The sequence below is a fragment of the Erigeron canadensis genome, chromosome 1 (genome assembly GCF_010389155.1).
Source record: "Erigeron canadensis isolate Cc75 chromosome 1, C_canadensis_v1, whole genome shotgun sequence".
Lineage (NCBI taxonomy): Eukaryota > Viridiplantae > Streptophyta > Magnoliopsida > Asterales > Asteraceae > Erigeron > Erigeron canadensis.
In genome coordinates this window covers 55,083,171-55,103,933 of record NC_057761.1, presented here as the reverse complement: position 1 = coordinate 55,103,933, position 20,763 = coordinate 55,083,171, and the positions used below count along the sequence as shown (strand labels likewise).

General features: G+C 34.2%; 4 protein-coding genes across 5 annotated transcripts; 1 reads left to right on the top strand and 3 right to left on the bottom strand.

Annotated features, from left to right (window-relative positions):
- Window positions 1-657: 657 nt before the first annotated feature.
- Window positions 658-1,197, bottom strand: LOC122586140. Its single transcript, XM_043758245.1, has one exon. It carries the CDS (start codon window positions 1,084-1,086, stop codon window positions 694-696), a length of 393 nt encoding a protein of 130 aa, XP_043614180.1. The 5' UTR covers window positions 1,087-1,197; the 3' UTR covers window positions 658-693.
- A 389-nt stretch (window positions 1,198-1,586) lies between these two features.
- LOC122600743 (T-complex protein 1 subunit gamma) lies at window positions 1,587-7,391 on the bottom strand. Its single transcript, XM_043773504.1, has 13 exons — window positions 7,222-7,391; window positions 6,417-6,478; window positions 5,729-5,801; window positions 5,489-5,556; window positions 5,186-5,255; window positions 4,920-4,988; window positions 4,767-4,838; window positions 4,470-4,543; window positions 3,523-4,185; window positions 2,878-3,003; window positions 2,663-2,767; window positions 2,165-2,239; window positions 1,587-2,073 (listed from the first exon to the last, which is right to left on the bottom strand). Exons 1-13 carry the CDS (start codon window positions 7,244-7,246, stop codon window positions 1,885-1,887), a joined length of 1,671 nt encoding a protein of 556 aa, XP_043629439.1. The 5' UTR covers window positions 7,247-7,391; the 3' UTR covers window positions 1,587-1,884.
- A 3,273-nt stretch (window positions 7,392-10,664) lies between these two features.
- On the top strand, window positions 10,665-15,282 carry LOC122606355. Of its 2 annotated transcripts, XM_043779298.1 has the most exons (3): window positions 10,665-11,151; window positions 13,350-13,827; window positions 14,665-15,282. In XM_043779298.1, the coding sequence occupies exons 2-3, from the start codon at window positions 13,360-13,362 to the stop codon at window positions 15,073-15,075; spliced, it is 879 nt and encodes a 292-aa protein (XP_043635233.1). In that variant the 5' UTR covers window positions 10,665-11,151; window positions 13,350-13,359; the 3' UTR covers window positions 15,076-15,282. The 2 variants fall into 2 exon arrangements, with proteins under 2 accessions (XP_043635233.1, XP_043635231.1); XM_043779296.1 differs by lacking the exon at window positions 10,665-11,151 and having other exon boundaries at window positions 12,691-13,827.
- An 892-nt stretch (window positions 15,283-16,174) lies between these two features.
- On the bottom strand, window positions 16,175-20,224 carry LOC122581442. Its single transcript, XM_043753678.1, has 2 exons — window positions 19,438-20,224; window positions 16,175-16,442 (listed from the first exon to the last, which is right to left on the bottom strand). The coding sequence occupies exons 1-2, from the start codon at window positions 20,112-20,114 to the stop codon at window positions 16,436-16,438; spliced, it is 684 nt and encodes a 227-aa protein (XP_043609613.1). The 5' UTR covers window positions 20,115-20,224; the 3' UTR covers window positions 16,175-16,435.
- Between the last annotated feature and the right edge of the window lie 539 nt (window positions 20,225-20,763).

Below are 20,763 nucleotides of genomic sequence, written 5' to 3'. Positions count from 1 at the left end.
ATTGTACGTATCTAACGTAATGATATTGATACTACTAAAAAGGAAGTTATTAAACAGAAAAAGAAATTACAAAAAATAATTAGCTTATTAAAGTTTGATTTTGCATGCATAATAAAAAAGAAAAAGAAATTACAAAAAATCAAAATTTGATTATGCGTACAAAATAAAACAAAAAGGGAAAAGAGTGAAATTAAAAAATTCCATCGGCTTTACTAACATTATAAAAAACTAAAACAATATATTATTTAATCAAATTATATTGATTACATAACAACCCGATATACTAATTATTTTTAAATTGAAAATCTAGTTACATAACAAATCACAGGAACGGTTATAGCATGTAACTCAAAGGAGTTTTTAGTCCGAACCTGAATCGTAAAGTGAATGCATGGACAAACAAAAGTAGGAAATACGATATGTCGATATTCTATCCAAATGATCGATAACTGTACGTATATAAAAATATGTATTAATAATTACTAATTAGGCTTAAAGTAGCTGAACCGTAATAATTGAATGAATTTCTTTTCTGTTGTAATGACGTCTTTCTCACATACAAACGCGAGAAAGTGTTAGTATTAATTTGCTATTTACAATAAACATATAATTTAAACCATATCAAAAAAAAAAAAAAAAAAACGGTATAACAATTGATTGTACGTGTTTGGATACGATTAAATCTGTGTGTCGTCATTGAGCCTCTAGATCATCATCCACCTCCCACAAACCGAAAGCTCGGACCAAACATGCCGAGGCAGCCACAACGATCGCAGCAAAGATGGGTGGCACCATCAAATCCATCTTGGACTTCTTGAACATTTCGGCTGGAAGACAAAAGAACTCAGAGGGAACATCAAAAGGGACCCTCACCAATATGCTTTCTGATTCCTTTTGATCTTGACGACATACTCGAGAGAAGGAGGAAGTTGGTGTTATGGCCCATACAAACGCCAGTTCCGGAGCAAAGGATGTCAGTGCCACGGTAACAGTGAGAACGGCGGTCCAAGTGGTCGCATACACCAATAATGGCCAACGCCTTGACAACCCATGTAAGAATGTATTGAAGCAAGACACAATTATCATATCTTTTTTCTAGCTAGATCGATGGCGTGTAATGATTTCTAGCTAGCTAGGACGGAATATGTGAACATGTACACATGTATGTATGTATATATATGTATTTATTGGAGGAAGATAAGCTGATGAACCAATCCAACAACTTATGAAACATATTTTAGTTGTTGAGGTGGGATAAGTAGACAACTACCCTTTGGGAAGTGACTATTCACAATTGGTTAAACATTAGTTGGGAATAGGGACGTGAAAGAAAAACACAGTTGACTTTAATTTTCCTAATTATACTTTTACCTAACTTCAGCTTAAAAGTACTACAGATTTAAGATCTCTCATATAGTATAAGAGGCATCACAACACGCATTACAAGTTATAAACCTTGGTCTTTCTCACATTATGGTCGTCAGTATCCAGCCTTCAAGAGAATAGCTGGAAAAGCTGCAATAAAGCCATACATACAACTTTTTTACCCTTGATCAATCTTAGTCAAAAAACTCGACATCAAGACGAAAAGAAACCGCATACATGCGTTTGCATTATCATTGTTTCAGAACATTGAAACCCACGTAATATGGAATACAAATTGCTAGCACTAACCTAATATACAATGTCAATTGTCAAACAGTACAAATGAAATGCAAACACCGAGATTCAAGCGGTCAAAAGAAAAAAGAAGAAAAGTACAGCACCCCCTAGCGCAAAATAATGAACAAAATTTTGGATAGCCATAATACAAAAGATTGCTAATGATCCAAGTGAAAAACGTGCCCACAAAGCTAAAACAACTTTTAATGGGGATCATTTTTTTCACTCAGGAATCATCTGCTCATTATCAGCATCCCCTTCTGTCTCAATAGTGGGTTTAGATGGTTGGCTGGACCCAGGAGCCTGCCTCTTTTTTATTCCACTGACAATATCGTCAATTCTAAGAAGCATACAAGCAGCCTCAATGGCCGTTTTGAAGGTTTGTGCCTTCACGTTATAAGCATCCCAAATCTACAAAAATATAAACGCAAAGCCACAAAAAAAAATCAGAAAAAAAACATCCAGAAAAAGTGAACAAAGGGGATTGAGACAGATGGTAGACCTTTAATTCTTTCATATCAGCAATTTCACCTGTATTCCCGTCAATCCCTATCCAGGCATTTTCACCATTTGCATGCTAAAACAAAATAAGAAGCAAAATTGTCATGAGCAGAAAAATAAGATACAAAATGTATCTCAACATTATCCAAACATCTTTTGCACTAAAAAGCCCACCTTAATAAAAATGAATTCTAGGAGATTTAATATTTTTAGAAAAGTAAACAGCTTTGGTCTTAATATTGTTTTGGATCATCAACTTCATTAATGTGGGGTAATCTTCAACCTTGTCAGCAAACTAGACCAAAGTTTGTTACATATTCATGTAGAAATGTTTCAAACTTCAATGGAGGCTTTACATATAGAAAACTCAGGTAGAGGAAATTAAGTTTTAAACATCAATTCACGTTTGTGTCTACTTTATGAAATGGCACTTTCATGCAATTGTTAGCAAAAGTAAACCTTTTCAAAATAGAAAGAAAGTATACAAACAGGTACTTGCCTTGCCCTGAAGAGCAGTCATTGTCCGAATAACATTGACACCACAGTTCTGGGCCAATGTTCGTGCTATAGCCTCGAATGCTACACCTGCAGCTTCATATGGCCACTGTTTTAACAGAAAAAGAGATTAACACCAACATTAGATGATATAAGCACAACTTATAATGTGGCAATAAAATAGAACGATTTGGGTCAAAATGCAAAAAACTATGTTACCTTTTCAATGCCTTCAATCGATGAACTCTTCTGCTTCAAAGTAGCAGAAACTGTCAGCTCAGTTGCACCACCACCAGGAACAAGTTTTGGATGCTTCAGGATGTTTCTAGCAACCGACATTGCATCCTATCAACGAAAACATTTTTTAAAAACGCAATTGAAGTGTAGTAGAATGCAAAGCATTGGAGAAATGTACAGTTTATATGGATTCGAAAACAGGTCAAATAATGTAACTTTTAATAGGAATCGTACCTTCTCTTAATAAACAAAATCTAATTTATAGAATCAACTGATACAAGATGTTTTGCATATTAAATCTACACTCTGGGATCCTCTCTACCCATTCAACCCATTTGACTTGTTTGGCTCAACAACTTTTATATTACATGTTTGCCCCTTCAGCCGATTAGGCTTGTTTCCTCTTTAGCTAATTAGCATTTACCCTTCAAATGATTTAAGCAGTAAAACATTGTGGATCTTAGCTTTTTTGGATTTTAACCACTTGCTGCCTTCAACCATTTGACCCGTTTATGTTTAGCTGTATATATTTGTTTTACCCAGTAAAGATTAAAAAAAACAAATTGACCCATTCATTGGTGAATGGGTCAAAATAGCCACCACTAAGCATTACACTAACATATTTACCTGCAAGTTTCGCTCAACTTCATTTAGAAGATCCTTGCTAGCACCTCGAAGCAGAACTGTGCAGGCTTTGGGGTCTTTGCAGTCGACAATGTATGCAAAGAACTCGTCACCAATCTTTTTAACCTCAAATAGCCCAGCTCCAGTCCCAACATCCGACTCTTGAAGTTCATCGGGCCTATTAACAATAACGGCTCCACATGCCTTGGCAATCCTATTATTATCTGTTTTCCTTAATCTCCTAATAGCACTGACACCAGCTTTGCTGAAATAATGGCATGCCAAGTCACTAAGCCCCTTCTCAGTGATTACCAAATCAGGCTTGAACTTAAGTATTTGTACACAGAGGTTTTCTATGTACTCTTCTTCCATTTTTAACAGTACGGCCCAATCCTCTTCTCTGACCAACTCTGCATTTGTTTGATTCTCCCCCTTTTTGTACTCCAGAGGGCAATCTAGTAAGATGATACGGGGGTTTATGATTTTCCTTTTCATTTTACCTGGGACGACTACATCTTTGTTGAACATAACACCTTTGAGGACCTTAGAATCCTCCAACTGACCACCAGGAATTTTTTCAACTTTAATGTATTTTTTGATATCCACTTCTTTTATTCCCTGGCCTAGATCAACACCAACTGTGGTTGTTGCTTCAAGTGCTAGATCCTATAAGATTACATAGGACATAGTTAGGAAATACAAGGGAAAAAAAAAGAATGATGATCACAAGCAACCTAAAATAACCTTACCTGAAACAGTCTATTATACACTTAAAACAATACAGGAACTATAATATTAGAACAATAGAAACAAAAAATAAAAACGAAGCCTCGTAGAGCAAGACCCTGTATATTGATATAGCAGCATTTACATCCAAGATAGTAAATTTCTTCAAGTCTAAAAAGGAGGGAGGGGTGAGAGATAAAAATGGGCAAGAATAAGATACTTACAGCAATTAGATCCCCAAATTGGCTGGTAAATTTTGTGCCGATACAGCTCTTTACCAAACCCAGCATCATTGAACCTGTGCATAGAAAGCAAATAAGCCCGTTCAATCATATTTCACTATAATGAATCATACAATCGTAGTTTCTATAGTACTGATGAAACATGTGAACATTCTAGGAGATACCTTCAAATTGCACTTGTATATACTATCCAAGTTCAAATGATAGACAAAATTTCAAGCAATAGAATACATATGAATACGAATGAGATACAAAAAGGAGCAGTATTAGAGAGCTTACGATCATTCACATCAATCGACATGGAGATCTTTTCCAACACAGCAAGAGCATCTTCAAGAGCCTTGTTGTAAGCTGCAAAGGTATAATTTCTTACATATTATCTTGCAAGTTTTGCAGCGTTTAAATTATCATTTGAACATTAATGAAGGATACCTCGGCAAATAACTGTAGGATGATACTTCTTGTCAATGAACGCTTCCGAAACATGAAGCATCTCACCAGCTAAAAATTAATTTTCACAATAACAGATTAGAGAAAAAAACAGCATATAATACCGAAGTAATTTCAAATGTAACTTTGTTAAATTAAGGATAAAAAAGAGGCCATTTATTTAGTTTTAGGTCCACTGCTGGTTTTTGCACACCCCTACAAAGTACAAACAACATTATGTATCAAGAAAAATCACTTCACAAACATACCAAGAACAATGACGGATGTAGTTCCATCACCAACTTCCTCATCCTGTGTGCGACTAAGTTCAATCATGGACTGAAAATTAAGAAAAAAAGCAAGTGTTTAAAAAAACGAGAAGATTCAGACTGCCTAAATACAAAAATTAACAAAAAAAAAGTAAGAGAAAATTAGATAAACTTAAACATCCCAATTAATCTACCAAACAATCTGTTTTGACCAGACGGGATATCCCGTTTTGAGATTAAAGATTACTTATCAATGATGATTTAATCAAGCGTATTGTAAATGAAAACCATCAGCAGCAATACCTTTGCAGCTGGGTGAGCAATATCCAATTCTCGCAAAATGGCATTCCCATCATTAGTGACAACAATTCCTACAAAAAAAAAATACATATGGTAGCCACCAAAAGTTATATTCATACATTGACACACAATGGTTAACATTTACACACAGATCCATGTCATATACGCAGATCTAGTACACAAACAACCACACACACAAATATACACAAACAGTTCTAAGTCATATATTCAAAAGGTAAGCACCTCCTGAAGCATCAAGAAGCATCTTTAGCATGGACCTTGGGCCCAAGGTTGTGCGGATAATATCAGCCACGGCCTGTGCACAAAGATAAAACAAATAATTTCATGGTTACATGAGAGACTTAAGCGTTAAAACTGAAATAGCAGCCACGAAGAAGATTCATTTAGTAGTGATCCAGTTGTCCCATATAACGTTTACTATAACTTGTATAGAAGACAATTATTCGATTTCAAAATATTTGATCAAGACTTATCAAGTGTCTCAACTACCAAAATAAGTTTTTTTACCCCTGCACCATTTTAAATAGTTCAAGAATCAACATGAAACATGGTAGATAGGCCAGTGAGCCCATTCAAAATCCATTTGCTTATGAATCAAGTAAATGCTCTATTGTGGTTTATGTCATGACATGTAGTGGTCCACTGCTAGTGAAAAGCACATGACTTTGCCTATGAAGAGGTCAGCAACAATGCAATTTTTAAAGCAACATAACAAAAAAAGAACAGCCAATGCAAGAATCGGCTAATAAGACACCATGGGAAAATGTAAACATCTGAAAATTTAGTTTCCTTTACATGGACAAACAAAAAGTTACACATTTGGGGAAAAAAAAAAGTCTTAATAAGTTCCGCAACAAAAGAATCTTTTACGCTTAAACTTTCTATTTTACAGAAGTGAATTTATACCCACCTTAGAGGCTTGGATGTTTGCATGATGAACCTTAGTTCCAGATTCACGATTGACTGAATCCTCTGCACATTTCAACAAGTATACACATGAGTCAGCCTTACAAAGCAACATAACACATACCTGCCTAAGAAAGCTAGTATGACAATAACATTGTCGGAACATTATTCTCACTAACAGAGACACACGAGGCTTTGGATCTGTTATTCACATGACAATGTAACATTTCAATATTTCCGTTCTATGCAGGTATTTCCTTTAAGTGATGCTCTTCTGTTACAACACGTTTCCAACACAAATTCTTTTACTTTAATTGCTAACGATAAAAACTCACCTTTTCTGAAATTGAGCCATACATTTATAGCCAATAACACTGAATGATTTGAAACCTATTGTAACGTTGATAGCCGGCAAAAAGAATGAAACATACATGTTTTTAGGGACGGAAGCCAAGGATACACATACAATTCAAAAATCAGAAGGAATGCTTTGCAAATTTACTCTCATAAGCATATCATCTCACAAACTAAACTTAAATACTAACAAAATACAGTATACAACAAGAAAAAACTAACAAAAAAATTAAACTATTAATGTAGTTAAAACCGCTTTCGAGTTCTCTAGACACCAAACCTAATAATTTAAATGTGAAAGCACTGCAAACCTAGATCGATGTAAACTAACATAAACACAATCATTATACGTAATAAATCATCAGATCAAAGAGTTTAATCTTCGATATATATATATATATATATTAGATACATATATGTGTGTGTGTGATTGAGTGTGAGAAAGAGAGACATACTGAGAACGAAAACCGGAGATTGCATGGCCGTAGAAGAAAAAGAGTGAAAATGGAGGCGTATGGCGAGATCAGTGAATCGAATGAAGATGGGTGAGTGAGTTAGGGTTTCTCTGTGTTTTTTGGAGATTGAAAATTAGAAAGTGCCAGAAGAAGCGGTAGCAGCGCTTAAAACTGGTGTTATTCTTTCACTTATTTGTGTGTATGACTTATTATATGACACTCGAATTCACAACTGGGCTGTAAGTTTGGGCTTTCAAATGAGCAAAGCCCACTCAATTATATTTACTAGGATTTTATATTTACTTGGATTTAGGTTTAATTTTTTACTCTAACGTACTAGAGGTGTTCGTAGTCCGGTTTGGTCCGGATTTGACTAAATCTTAAATCAAACCAGGATTCGCGGTTTCAACATATTTTAAACCAAACCAAACCAAGTGTGTTGTCTAACCGGACCAAACCAAACCATGTAAGCCGATCCGGTTTGACCGGTTCAACGGTTTCATGATCATTTTTTCTTTTCATTTTTATCTCCAAATAACTTTATGCATATATTCCGTATATATATTTTTTTTCTTTCTTTTATTACACAAATAGATATCACGAACATCATGATCTTAACATTATTAATAAAAGCACTAATTAAGTTACAATTATATTGTGTTTTATACTAATAAAATATGAAATATTAAAGGGAATAAAGGACTCGAGGCTTATAATTTTAATCTTTGAATGAAAAAATATGGAGTAATGAAGATGAAAAAATAAAAAAAATAAATTAAAAATAGGAAAGAATGAAAGTAAAAATAGATTTATATAATATAAATAAATGTTTAATAGAATATTTTATAATTGTCTACCAAAAAGTCTTTTACAATATATCTGAACTAAAATACCTGGTAATATATTGCGCATACTACTAATATGTAAATGTTAAATAGAATATCTTTGGTAAAAGTTGATGAATATGTGAAGTAAATATATATTATATATATATATATATATATATATATATATATATGTTTTGGTCCGGTCTGGTTTTTGACGGTTTACGTTTTGCTCAAACCGTAACCGGACCAAGGAACCCGGTTTTTCAAAACTTAAAACGTCAGACCAGACTTTAACAACTTAAACCGACCAAACCAATCTAAATACCCCGGTTTGGTCCGGTTTTCACGGTTTGACAGTTTGATGAACACCCCTACGTACTACTACTACCATATCAATATCTTCTATATCTACTAGCACGTTACCCGCGCAATGCGGCGGTAGTCGTGGCGGCGACGATGTGGTGGTAGATGCGACTATTTGTGGTAGATGAGACGTCGATTGATGTAGATTATTAATGGGGATATTTTAAAAAATAAAGGATTGATAGTATAACTTAATCATTAATGTTAATAGGTAGTGTAAGTAAAAATATTACATATTTTAAGGGCATGAAAATATTACATGGAAGGGCATTTTAGACATTTCCCCCCATGTAACTTTAACATGGGGGGTATTTTCTTTAATAAGTAGTATAGATATTACATAATAAAAAAATAGCCCCGTGTTGAAAGTTACATGGAGGAAAATGTCTAAACTACCATCTACAAGAAAACTCCCCCCTTTTCATTTGTAGTCATTCATACAAACGCAATTTTATCTCAATATCTCTTTCTTTCTTTCATTTGCATCCTGTTAATGATATTCCCGCTGCAACGTGCGGGTACGATGCTAGTAATTCATTAAAACCATTCCAATCTTTTTCAATTTACTTTTTTTAACAGCAATGGTGATTGCACTCAGCGACATGCATCTTCATCGTCTGGTAGAGATCGACCACATCACCAGCACTAGGGATGTTCATTTGGTCGGGTTTTGGGTGAATAGAGTTATTTGGTTTGGGTTATTCGGTTTTTTAAGAATGAGAAAACCACCCAATACCCAATCCATATATATGAGCACCCAATCCAAACCACTCAAATAAAGTTCGGGTTATTTGGTCAGTTTCAGGATTACCCAAATAAAAAATGCTATTCAAAATTTTATTTTATATATTTAAATAATCATGCAATTCGAATGTCAATTTAGATCATTTTATTTATTCATGTAAGGTTATTCAACTAACTATATGCTTTTAGATGTGTAGAACAACGTATTTAAATAATTAGAGCCGTATTCATATCATTTAAATTAGGTTATTATAATTTTTATTAAACGTTAAATGCTTAATCGGGTTTTGGTTGGGCCCCATTTAAAATTTTTAAAACCAAAACCAAACCGTTTAACAACTTTCTTATTCGGTTTCACCCAAACACCAAACCAAATCCAAATAATACAAATGTCAAATGGATTGGGTGGATTATTTAGTTAATTCGAATAATGAACACCCCTAACCAACACAGTCAATCCGAGAGCATGATTGGCAGTGGAAGTCCCTCTACCGTTTTGGAGGGAAACCAGCTAAATGCTAGAAAAAACTTTCATGTCCCACCTCATTGACAAGTACTTCTCAATATGCATTTCAATGGTTTATAACCCGTGACCAACATTTGGCTAAAAGACATTAAGGGCATTAAATGTCCAATTGAGCTAAATCCCAAGAACATTTATTTCTACACCATAAAAGCTTACACATTGCTCCATCTCCCACTCATCCTTTGTCTGTCCTCCAATACAACACCGTTGGCCCAGATGTGTCCTTGGTTCATCTTTTGTCCGTCTGTCCCCTCAAAGATGGTAGTCTTGTTTTTTTTTATTTTTTTTATATCTTTTGTATAGTATGACCTTTACTAGTCTTGGTATTTGTGGTGTTTTGAGGTGGCACGTCCTTGAAAGCCAAAAAAAAAAAAAAAAAAACACTTATGTGGCGCCGATATATGTGTCTGGCGTTGTGTAGACTCTAAGAAGCCAATAGCTTTGACATCAAAAAAAAACTTTGTCGCTACAAAAACCTTTTCGTTCATAACCTTCCAACAACACCTAACGAATATTATACCTGTGAAATCCTTCAAAAAAAAAATTTCTTTCCCAATCCAACTTTGTCATAAATTCTAATAAGCACACCTAACCGATTAGAAAAAAATGCGTTCTAACTTTTTAGTATATACCATTTTGATTCCAAACGGCCTTTAAACACGAATAGTAACAAATCAAGTGATCTATATCTATAGTCATCTGTGTCTCACATAGCCTGCATAAAGTCGACCCGACACACAATTTCGAATCTCACGCGTCTTGTAAGTAGGAACCTGATCAAGAGCAGGACGGCAAACAAAAATGTTAGGAAAAAAAAAAGAAGATATACAACACAATGAAGAACTCCACATGACAAAAGGGGTGTAATTGCAAAATATTTCCAAAAATACACACGCACCTTATCCATTCTGTATTTTTATACACACAACACAAATATCTCTTAGTTTCTCTTTGCTTTCCAAATATAGATATACATCATCTCAAGATCACCACTCCCCCAAAATCATTCATGTCCCGTCTCTAATAATAAATTTCCATCTCAATTCAGCGATCAATCGCATCGATCACACTATTTTGGGTTTGTTTGGTGATCAATTATTATTAATCTCTTTCTTTCTTTCTAAAATAATAATAATAATAATAATCAGGGTTTGAAGAGCATCGGACAATGCAATCGGTGCCTTCAATCGAATTATTATCAACACAACGACCTTCTTATATTATCAACAACAGTAATAATAATAATAATGGTTTTAATAATCGTTTAAAACATCTTAATCATCATTATTGTATTATTAATAATAGTGATCGTCGTGGTGGTAATCTTAGCCAACAATTAATCACCTTCAACCTTATATCATTATCGATTTTATATACTGCAAATTTTTATCGGTTTCTTCTTCATTTTTAAAGCTCTCGTGGTTCCCCATTCGTTAAGTTTGTGTTTGGATATATCTCGAAAAAAAGAAGGTAACATTCAACTATCCTCCATTTTGTGAATTTATAAATGCATTGTTTATCTTTGTATGGATTACGGAGCTTGTTGTAACTTTATATGCATAGTTTATGTATCTAGTCGAGTCGATAGGTGTAATGATTTATGTATTAGTAGGACGGAATCGATTCGTTATCCAGTAAACCAAGATTATTTTGAATTACTTCAATCATTGGGACTGCTATTCGATTTTGTACAAAACATTATGAAGTGATATGTACATATGAATTGGGGAGCTCCATTCTAAGAGAATGAAAACATGTTTATTTATAAGTTAACTTTCCGTTAAATCATTATGGTTATGATGGTGCCATGTGCTTCACTGCTACGTAAATTGCTTGAGCTTTTTCTGTTATAAGACTTGAATGTTGCAGTAACAAGCTAATATATGATATGTAAAATTCACTTGAAGTTTGCTTCTATATATTTATGTACGCAGCACTTCATGTCGTTTCTGTTAAATAAAAGGGAAGAGCTCAGCTTTTTTGCAATCTTTAGCTCTAAAAATTTAGCAACTAATTTAATCACTGAACTGCTTCATTTTTGAGCTACTGGTTAAAAATATGTTTGCATTGGTGGTATTAGAACTCATGATATAGGCTTTAGGGGTTACTGGTATCCTCCAAATAGGTATTGATATTTGTCAATTCTAGAAAGCCATAATAAACATATATATAGTAGCATGGCATGGACTATTGCTTTTAGCACCAAAATAGCATTTTACGTATGCGTACGTAAGTATGTAATAGACAACTCTAAGTGAAATTGAGGTGAACCACTACCTCTTCACCACCGTGGTGAAATATGCCCCGATTGTATATAATAACCTTGCCCAAATTGGGCATTGTTTTTTACGTATTGATGCAACAATCATGACCCTGACATCAGGCCCAATTTTGTCTATATCTTATTAGTGCAATTATAGATGACACTTTATGATCCAATTATGTGGTATGAAGATGTTGTTAGCTTAATTAATGATTCATTTAAAGATCAAACCCTTTCTTTTTCTAGATTTATCCATTTTGTACATGTGTAGCATAATATGCCAGATTGGTAATCAACTAGATTTTGTTGTTTCTCTTACGGTGCATGTGGAATGATGGTTATCATGATTATGAAAGAATTTAATGAAGGTGTATGGTAGCAGGTTATTTCAACTTTTTTAACTTCTATATTCCGTTTGTTTTGGATATAGTTGAGTGTGTAAACGATTCTATTCCAGAATTGGTATACTTTGAAATTGCAGATAAGGATGAATTATTATATAAGAAATCAGCTCCCTCATTCCCGCTTTGTTGTTTATAGTTATTTCAACTATGTAAGTCTGTACATATGTTCTTATTATTTTATATTTCAATTTCCCGCCTAACAAAAAGTCTGAAATTGTGATCATTTTGTCATTTTGATTAAGATAGATGTATCACTGTAAATGAGACATAGATTATTGGTATTTATGAAAGAAGGGTAGTAGTATCTTTCGTTAATGATACTTCTTTTACTTAACTAGTGATTTTTTTACCGTTATCTAATTTCACATTTGATGATATCATTCATAAGATTCAACTTTTTCTTTGTCCATGGATGCAAGGGGTTGTCTTGGTCTACATAATTTAAAATGCATTTCTATTAAAGGATTCATGAGGCAACTGGATTAATCAACTAATGTGCTAGCCAGTGTAGCACATTGAGTTTTCGTTGCCAATATTGGTGCATGTGTGAGCCATATGTGCTTGGATGTGTGGTTTATACAGTTTATGCACTAACATGTTCATATATAAGCCTGATTTCGCATATGAATATCCATATATATGTATTGATACCGACGATGCCTTCAAGAACCCTGGAGGCAGGATCGTGCGAACCAGTGGACCGGGATGGTTGGTGCATGTCCTCGGGTTCTGTCGGTCAAACAAAGCCTTTGGATTTGGCAGGTCAAGCAAGGGTAAAGATGTGTATATACCGGAGACGTGTGGATTTTTTTTTGGGACCAGATATATGTATGTATCTGTTATGCAAATCTGAAAAGATATAAATAGGCAGACCTTAAAAAAATCCCAAGAGAGTCTCGGCCCAACCGGACGCCTAGGCTAAGACTAATGTGTCATTCAACTTCTTACTTTGGTGTAGTGTGTACCTTTTTGGATTCACAATTATTACATTTCTTTTGCAGTTTAATTTTGATGCAAATGGACATTTGCTCTCACATTGGTATGCCAGTAAATGATGTTAGTAGCCTTCATGGGTACTATATGGATGTTGACACCCTTGAATCCAGTTGTAGGCTCATGGGTGATTTTTCGGTGGATGAACTTGCATATGACGCAGCCAAGTTTCTAAATATTCACGATGATGTAGAAGTGGGTTCGGCTTCCATACCAACTCATGAGCATGTAATATCTCAGATAAAAGATGAGTGCGAAGAGGCTCATCTCAGTAGCATAATCACCGAGGCCCGTGAGAATCTTTTTAATAAATGTGCTACATTCTCTTGTTCAAGCAAGATGTTGTCCTCTTCTGCAGCATTTGTAGGAGGGGAGCTTAAGGGGGGAATGAATGATGCTGATGACGTTATAACCCGTGAAGTCTCAACACATGATGATAATGCTGAATCTATTGATCCTCACTGCTCGAGTACGCAATCTCTACCTGTAAGTATCAACTTTTTGTCTTTGGATTTTAGTGCATTGTTCCTTGAGGTTACAAACTGGGCAGGCCTAGTACTGCTCAAAATGGGTTGGCGGGTTTGATCGGCTTAAAACACTGTTTTGTCTGATATTTCAGTTAATTTTTATAAATAATTTGTGTGTTGAACATAAATACTAAAGAGTATATTGTTACAAACTAATCTGGTTTTCTGAAAGTGGTGATATAAGGCGTATGCATTACCATACTCTTTGGTTGACTTAACCACTAGGTAATAGCCTAGTGGCCACCAGCCGCCACTTTCCAGGAGAGGTCATGGGTTCGAGTCTTGCCAAAGGCAAACTTGAGATGATCATGGGATTATTAAGTGGTTGAGATTCACCTTGACACTAGCCTGGCTGGGGGATTAGTGGGTACCAAATGATACATGGGATCAAGGGGTTTCCATCCAATTACCTTTTTTTTTTTTTTACTCTTTGGATGACTTCAGACGAACATAACCCAAATCGACCCAATCATAACTCATAAGTGAATGGATCTAAATTGCTATCTATTTGTATCTTACTTTTATGTATACTTAATTACTACTAATGCTATAAATATCGGATTTGTTGACTAACATTCGCTGCTGATCCTATATAAACTTGAAAATTGTAATTCTTACACTAGTTGGGTTTATTTTCCCCTTTTGGTTTCTGCATTACATATGGATATTCTGCATTTTAATTTTGGGATTTCCGCCAGAAGTTCAATTCCGCCTTTTTACTATGTAAAAGAAAGTGCAAATATTACATATGCTGACTGTTGAACTCTAACGAGCGAGCATTTATAAATTGTTACAGAATCCTATGAAGCCTGTATCCGCCATGAAAGGTAGTCGTGAGAAACGTGGAGCGGCTCCACCCAATAAGCTGACCGTGAAGTGGGCCCCAGACGTCTATGATCCAATTCCCGCCCCATCCTTACACACGTCAATTAACAGGCCTCATAAGCAGGGTAAGAAGAAGTACAAGATTAAGCAGAAAAACGGAAGTAAATCATCACGAGGAAGTAAAGGTAAAGACAAAAAACAAGTTCATAAAAGTATGGGATTCAAGTTATTTGAACACAAACAGGAAGTAATCCATGTTTCAGAGATCCAGACAAGTGCTATCGACTTCCATCTGGGGATGCCAGATCTTTTTTGTGGGGGTACTTTTGTCGATCGATATGGTGCGAGCTTCCACCTGTCATCAACTGCAGAGGCCACCTAGCTTAGCTTTCTGCACGTGTATTCTTTTCTTACAATCTTTATATAAACAAGAAAATTATAGAAGTTTTGTTGATTGATAAAGGTTGAAAGTGGAGGGAAAAACACATCTTATCTGGCATTGATATCTCTTGGTTCTTGTAGATACATCTAGGTGGAAGTTGTATTTACTTGGTTATCCAATGAAACCACCTATATATTTGTTGTGCTATGCTTTCTGTTTTGCCAACATGACCAACTGTTTTATGCAAATTTTGGTAAAATCTGGTACATTTTGTTCGTTTTGGTCTGGTTCTGCTTTGTTTGATATTGCCTGAAGGATAATTAAAGGTTTGAATTCAACAATTTCCAGTTAAATTCCAGTCGAACCAAATGAACGAAAGAGTGACTTGGAATCCAAATTTCACTTGGTCCATTGAAGATATTCTGATGATGAAATTATTACATAGATCTTTGTATGACTTTTATCAAATGTGTTCTATTCTTAAACTCTTACCATAACATAAATAAATACTGGTCAACTATCATGCTAGATATTTTCTAAATACGTTGTGTTAGCAAAAATAACAGTTCATAATTTATGTTAACACAACGTATAATCCAGATTCTAAAAACAAATGATAGTAACATTTTATATTGCATCATTATAATTAGAGTCACTAACCAAAGTACCACACCAATGTAATCAAATATTTACAGATGAAAAGAGTAAAAGTTATTAAAAATAACTGTTATTTTAGAACATCTTTCAGGCAGATGCAAAATATAATTGATGACACTAGTCGGATATTATTACTAATAACCCAAGTCTACATCATTCTTTGTTAAACTCACAATGAACTTCCAAATATTAATCACAATGAGAGATCAATGAAATATTTTGATCAAATGAGATCGGAAAGATCATTTGGCAAGCCAGAATATAACTGAATCTCAGTAGTCAGGAAGTTGAAGCCAGAGCCTTTTACCAAACAACAGTAAGTAATGATACATTGACGTGCATTTCATTTGCACGCTCCATGCATTGTTCTGATATTGATTATAAAGAAACCTTTAAACAGTGCAATTTTGACTAGAGTCACTCATAAGCAAAACTCAAATGATTAACAAACAAAGCTTCCATTTATAACAACGATAAAAGGGACGACTCCATTGAGCATTTTGAGTACTGTAAAATGTGTTTATGGACATAGAATAAAATATCATCTGCTCGGGATACATCAAAATCTTGATCTTGCTCTAAGAACCTACGTTGGAGGAATGTTATTCGAACACCAGATCTGCGATGGAAGATGGTCTCCACAAAGATCAGAGCATACGATAATAGAAGGGAATCCTCACTGTCCCTTATACAAGCTGACTGCCTAGACTCTGCCAATCGTACAAAAAGTTAGAATGCAAGTTATAGCTGTGATATCAACTGCAACCACTAAATGTAAACATATTCATTATAGTATAGTGTAAATAGGCAGTAAACAAGCACAATTTTCAAGCTGCTTTGAGATGATCTAAATGAGATTGTAGATATTCAATTAACTTCGCAGGTTAAACTCATTATTGCTTTTTCTACCGAAATACGAATGCACGTTAGCATATAGAGCATATACCAAATGATGTCAGTTGAAGCAAAAAAATTCTTCCAAAAGAAAAGAATTTCCTCCCAATAAAAGTTGCAGCTGTTAAATTTGTGTACATCCAATGAGAAAACATAGCTATGAGATATCATAAGAGCTACAAGAAGCAAATCCTCGTAAAATATAGCCAAGATTTCTATCTAACAATACCATAAAATTTTGTAACCCATTAGAGCTACAAGGCGTATATCATCAATTGCATCTCAAGCAAGAATAATATCTAACTCCCCAAATATTATTGCACTAATTGCATATTAAGCATGCTTTCCTAATAAGCCAAGGAAAATATCAAACCAGGCAATCACAAAAAGCGTGATCAAGAAAAGGCCTAGTAAGTTAAAGAATTTCTTAGAACACTCTTTAACAAGATACTATATGGATGCCCAAGTTACTAATAAATGTGAAAGTGAATTACTTTCTAAAAACATAAAACTAAATTAATACTGTCATGGTTGCAAGAATCAATAACTATGACAAAATGTCAAAAACTAATGGCTAATAAGACACCATAGTAGCAAAGCAGTGGTCATCTTTTCTCCAAACTGTACTTGCTTAGTAAAGTAGAAAGCCAAATGAGATTATGAGATTACTTGAATAAAATTTTGGAATTATTCAAAACAACCTCGAAGACCCAGCCTTCATCTTGCCTTTAATAAGCTCTACTTATATTTTTTTAAAATCGCACGAATTAAAAGTTTTTTATTTGGATTTTTATGCTGCAAATATTATCAGAGGAAAAAAAGTTCATGCATCAATTACACAGGTTACTTTTAGAAGTAATAGTGGTTTTAAACCTATCATCATAAGGGTTTTATGATGGTTGTCACTCATAGGTTTGACTTTATGACTCTTATTCATATGACGTGACAACAATTTAAAATAAAAACAGAACATATGAAACTAATCAAGTTTTCGTTGATCTCTGTCACTCGCTGAGTCAGTGGCCACTGGCCACCAACTCTTTCCTGAGTTATACTTCTTTCTGGGATAAAAACCAAAAATTTCATGCACAAAGAGCCATAAGACCTATACTTTCCCTTTCCTCTTTTAACCAAAATAATAAAACAAGCATAAACGCTGGACAAACAAAAGACATGTATGCATCAAAGCATGTGTCCCTTTAAAAAGGGATAACTTCTATAATTTCAAGTATACTTCATTGTATCATCAATCTTCTCCATGACATTTAGTATCAAAACAACTTCTATTTGCTTTTTCTACACTTTTTCCTTTTGGTAGACTTGAAGTTTGGTCTTTTAACTTAAAACCACACGCAATGACGACTGTAGATGATTATTGATAAAATTCTTCCAAAAGAAACAATCCGCTCAATCCTTTTATAGCTGCAATCATCTTTACTAGAAGTTTCATGAGACTACGGAACTTCTGTTTTAGAAAGAATTAAAATAGAATTTGCGTATTTGCCCATTATCAAGATCACAGAAAGCTTGATGGTATGGATTTGGGTAAGAGGGTCCAAAAGAGTACTTTATGTTTGTTCTACAGATGTATATATCACATATTTGGCAAAGACGTTTTAGTTGAACAATGTAATTATTACATTACAATTTACGAGACAGAGAGAGGACCATTTGATATATATGATCAAGAAATTCTACTTCAAGAAAATATTATAAAAAGTGGTGACAGTAAATTACTGTTCTTGTTTACTGAACACTTTATGTAACACATAAACTGTTCTTGTTTGCTTTACATGAGAATGTTATTAGAACATCTAAGCATACTCACATTTAGAGAAAGCGTTAAATTGAAAGATACATTCACAGTTACAAATCACGCCAACCTGATTGAAATATTGCTAAGATTAGTAATGATCGGTAACCCATTAGAGCCACATTTCGGAAACAGAGTTCTATCATGCTTAAACCAATACTGATTACATAATAAGGACATAAAACTTACATAGAGCAATATCATGCTTAAACTAATTAACTATAAGCATCACTTGACCACATCCTCAAAAACATGCTCCCAGAGTATCTACTATCAAACTTAGAAGCCTAACCGAAGCAGTTCACCTACTAATTACCATCCAGATGAACCAAACAGCACACATTTCATGATTAACAGATATCAAATACACCAAAGAAAAACATCTAAGAGCACAAAAATCATGAGATCCAAAGAACAATCTGTAACAAGACTATATGCTCAAAGTCACTCATCTATATGAAAAGGTTAGACCAACCAAAACCTTGGCCTCTCATTACAGTCTTACAGGTCAGTAACAAAAATCACCATGAATTGTAAGAACCAATAAATTTGACCAAAACGTAAACATAGGGTCGGCTTAAAGCTTTTTGGTGGCCCTGAGCAAAACCTATTTTGGAGGCCTTTTTCTGAAGTCTCTAACAACCCTCCTCCCTTTTCTGGACTTCAAACCCTATATTTGTTATTAAACCTATTGTTAAAAGACTTTACCCGGACCTCAAACTCTCATTTTTTGCAAGTGCTAGTTAGAAAACGTAAACATAAGTCCAAAACTGAAGATATCCAAGCTCGATAGCTGGAAAAACTCAATACCTTTATAAAGTGGAGGCCGAACACCTAGCTCACATATATGGTAGAGCCGGCCATACGTAAACATATAAAAGTAACCTATAAAATACTTTATACTTGACCAGTTGGCATACTTTCATGAAATCAATAACTTATTGGCAAAACAAAAATCAAAATTCTTAAGAACAAAAGATTAGGATTGTCAGGATAACCTTGATGACCCGGCATTCATGTTACGATGAAGAATCCGACCCGACCCAGACTCTTCACTCGACCCAATCAACTCCTTCAACCCAAAGTTCACATTTTTCTCATCCTTATCATCAACATCATCATCCCCATTAACCACTTTCTCATCATCTTTCTTCACATTCACATTCACATTCAAATTCACATTTCCTCTCAATCTCTCAAAATAATTCCCATAAATATACTCAGGGTTATACCCATTCTCATCATCAAACAACATAATATGCCCATGCCATTCCCAAACCCGGTACTCGGATCCTTGTTCGACATGATACCCAACACAAATATGATGCTCATGTTCCCCGACCGTAACCGCCTGACCCGAATTCGGCTTCAAAGTTTCCTCACTCTTTCCACTCAAAATAATCTTGATAACTTCTTTTTCAAGCTTAGATTCTTCTTTTGCCAACTGGGTCCTACCCCTTTTGTCAGTATCATCATCAACATCAGAATCTTGATCATCTGAAATATTGTTAATTGTATCTAATAAAAGATCCTCTAGGGTTTGATTAAAAAGTTGTGATGTTGGTTGTTGTGGTTGTAATGGATTATTTTGTTGTGGCCTTATTTGAAGCCTTCCCATTAAAGTTTGTAGAAATAAATTGTTTTCGAAATTTGGTGAATTTGTGAAAGAATTCATCTTTTTTTTTTTTAATTTCTTTCTTTCTTGAAAATAAATTAAAAGGTTTGTTTTTGTTTGTTTGGATTAGGGTTTTTGAGGGAGAAAAAGAGGGTTTATCAGGTTTTATGTAATCTGAGTTTTTACGCTGAATCTTTGAACATATCTTGTGAATTTTATATATACGGTCCTTTAGTTATTCTTATGTGTATATCTTTTGACCTTTAAGTTTGAGATGCTTGTGATAATTTATTCCATGGGTTATTGGATGAAATTTGGTTCCTTCATTCTCTAAAATTTTAAGAAAACAAAAAACATTCTATCAAATTTCATTCTTTTGGAATCTAATTCCGTTGATAGATTCCATTCTTTATAAAAAAATATTCAGTGAACCAAACGCGCCCTTAGAGAGTGACAGTTGGTGGTCATCTCATAAAAATGAGATGATTAATGGGTATGGATTTTAGAAAAAAAATGTACGATTTTTATAATGTTGTTTAACTTAATATAACTATATGGGTTCTAAAAGAAAAATATTAGAATTATATATTGGTTCGACTTCAAAAGTCTGTTATCTTTTGAATTAAAATCAAAGATCATGATTTCAAATATATTATAGAATCCTAATCTTTATATTTAATCTAAAATTTGAGATTAACTAGTCAAATTG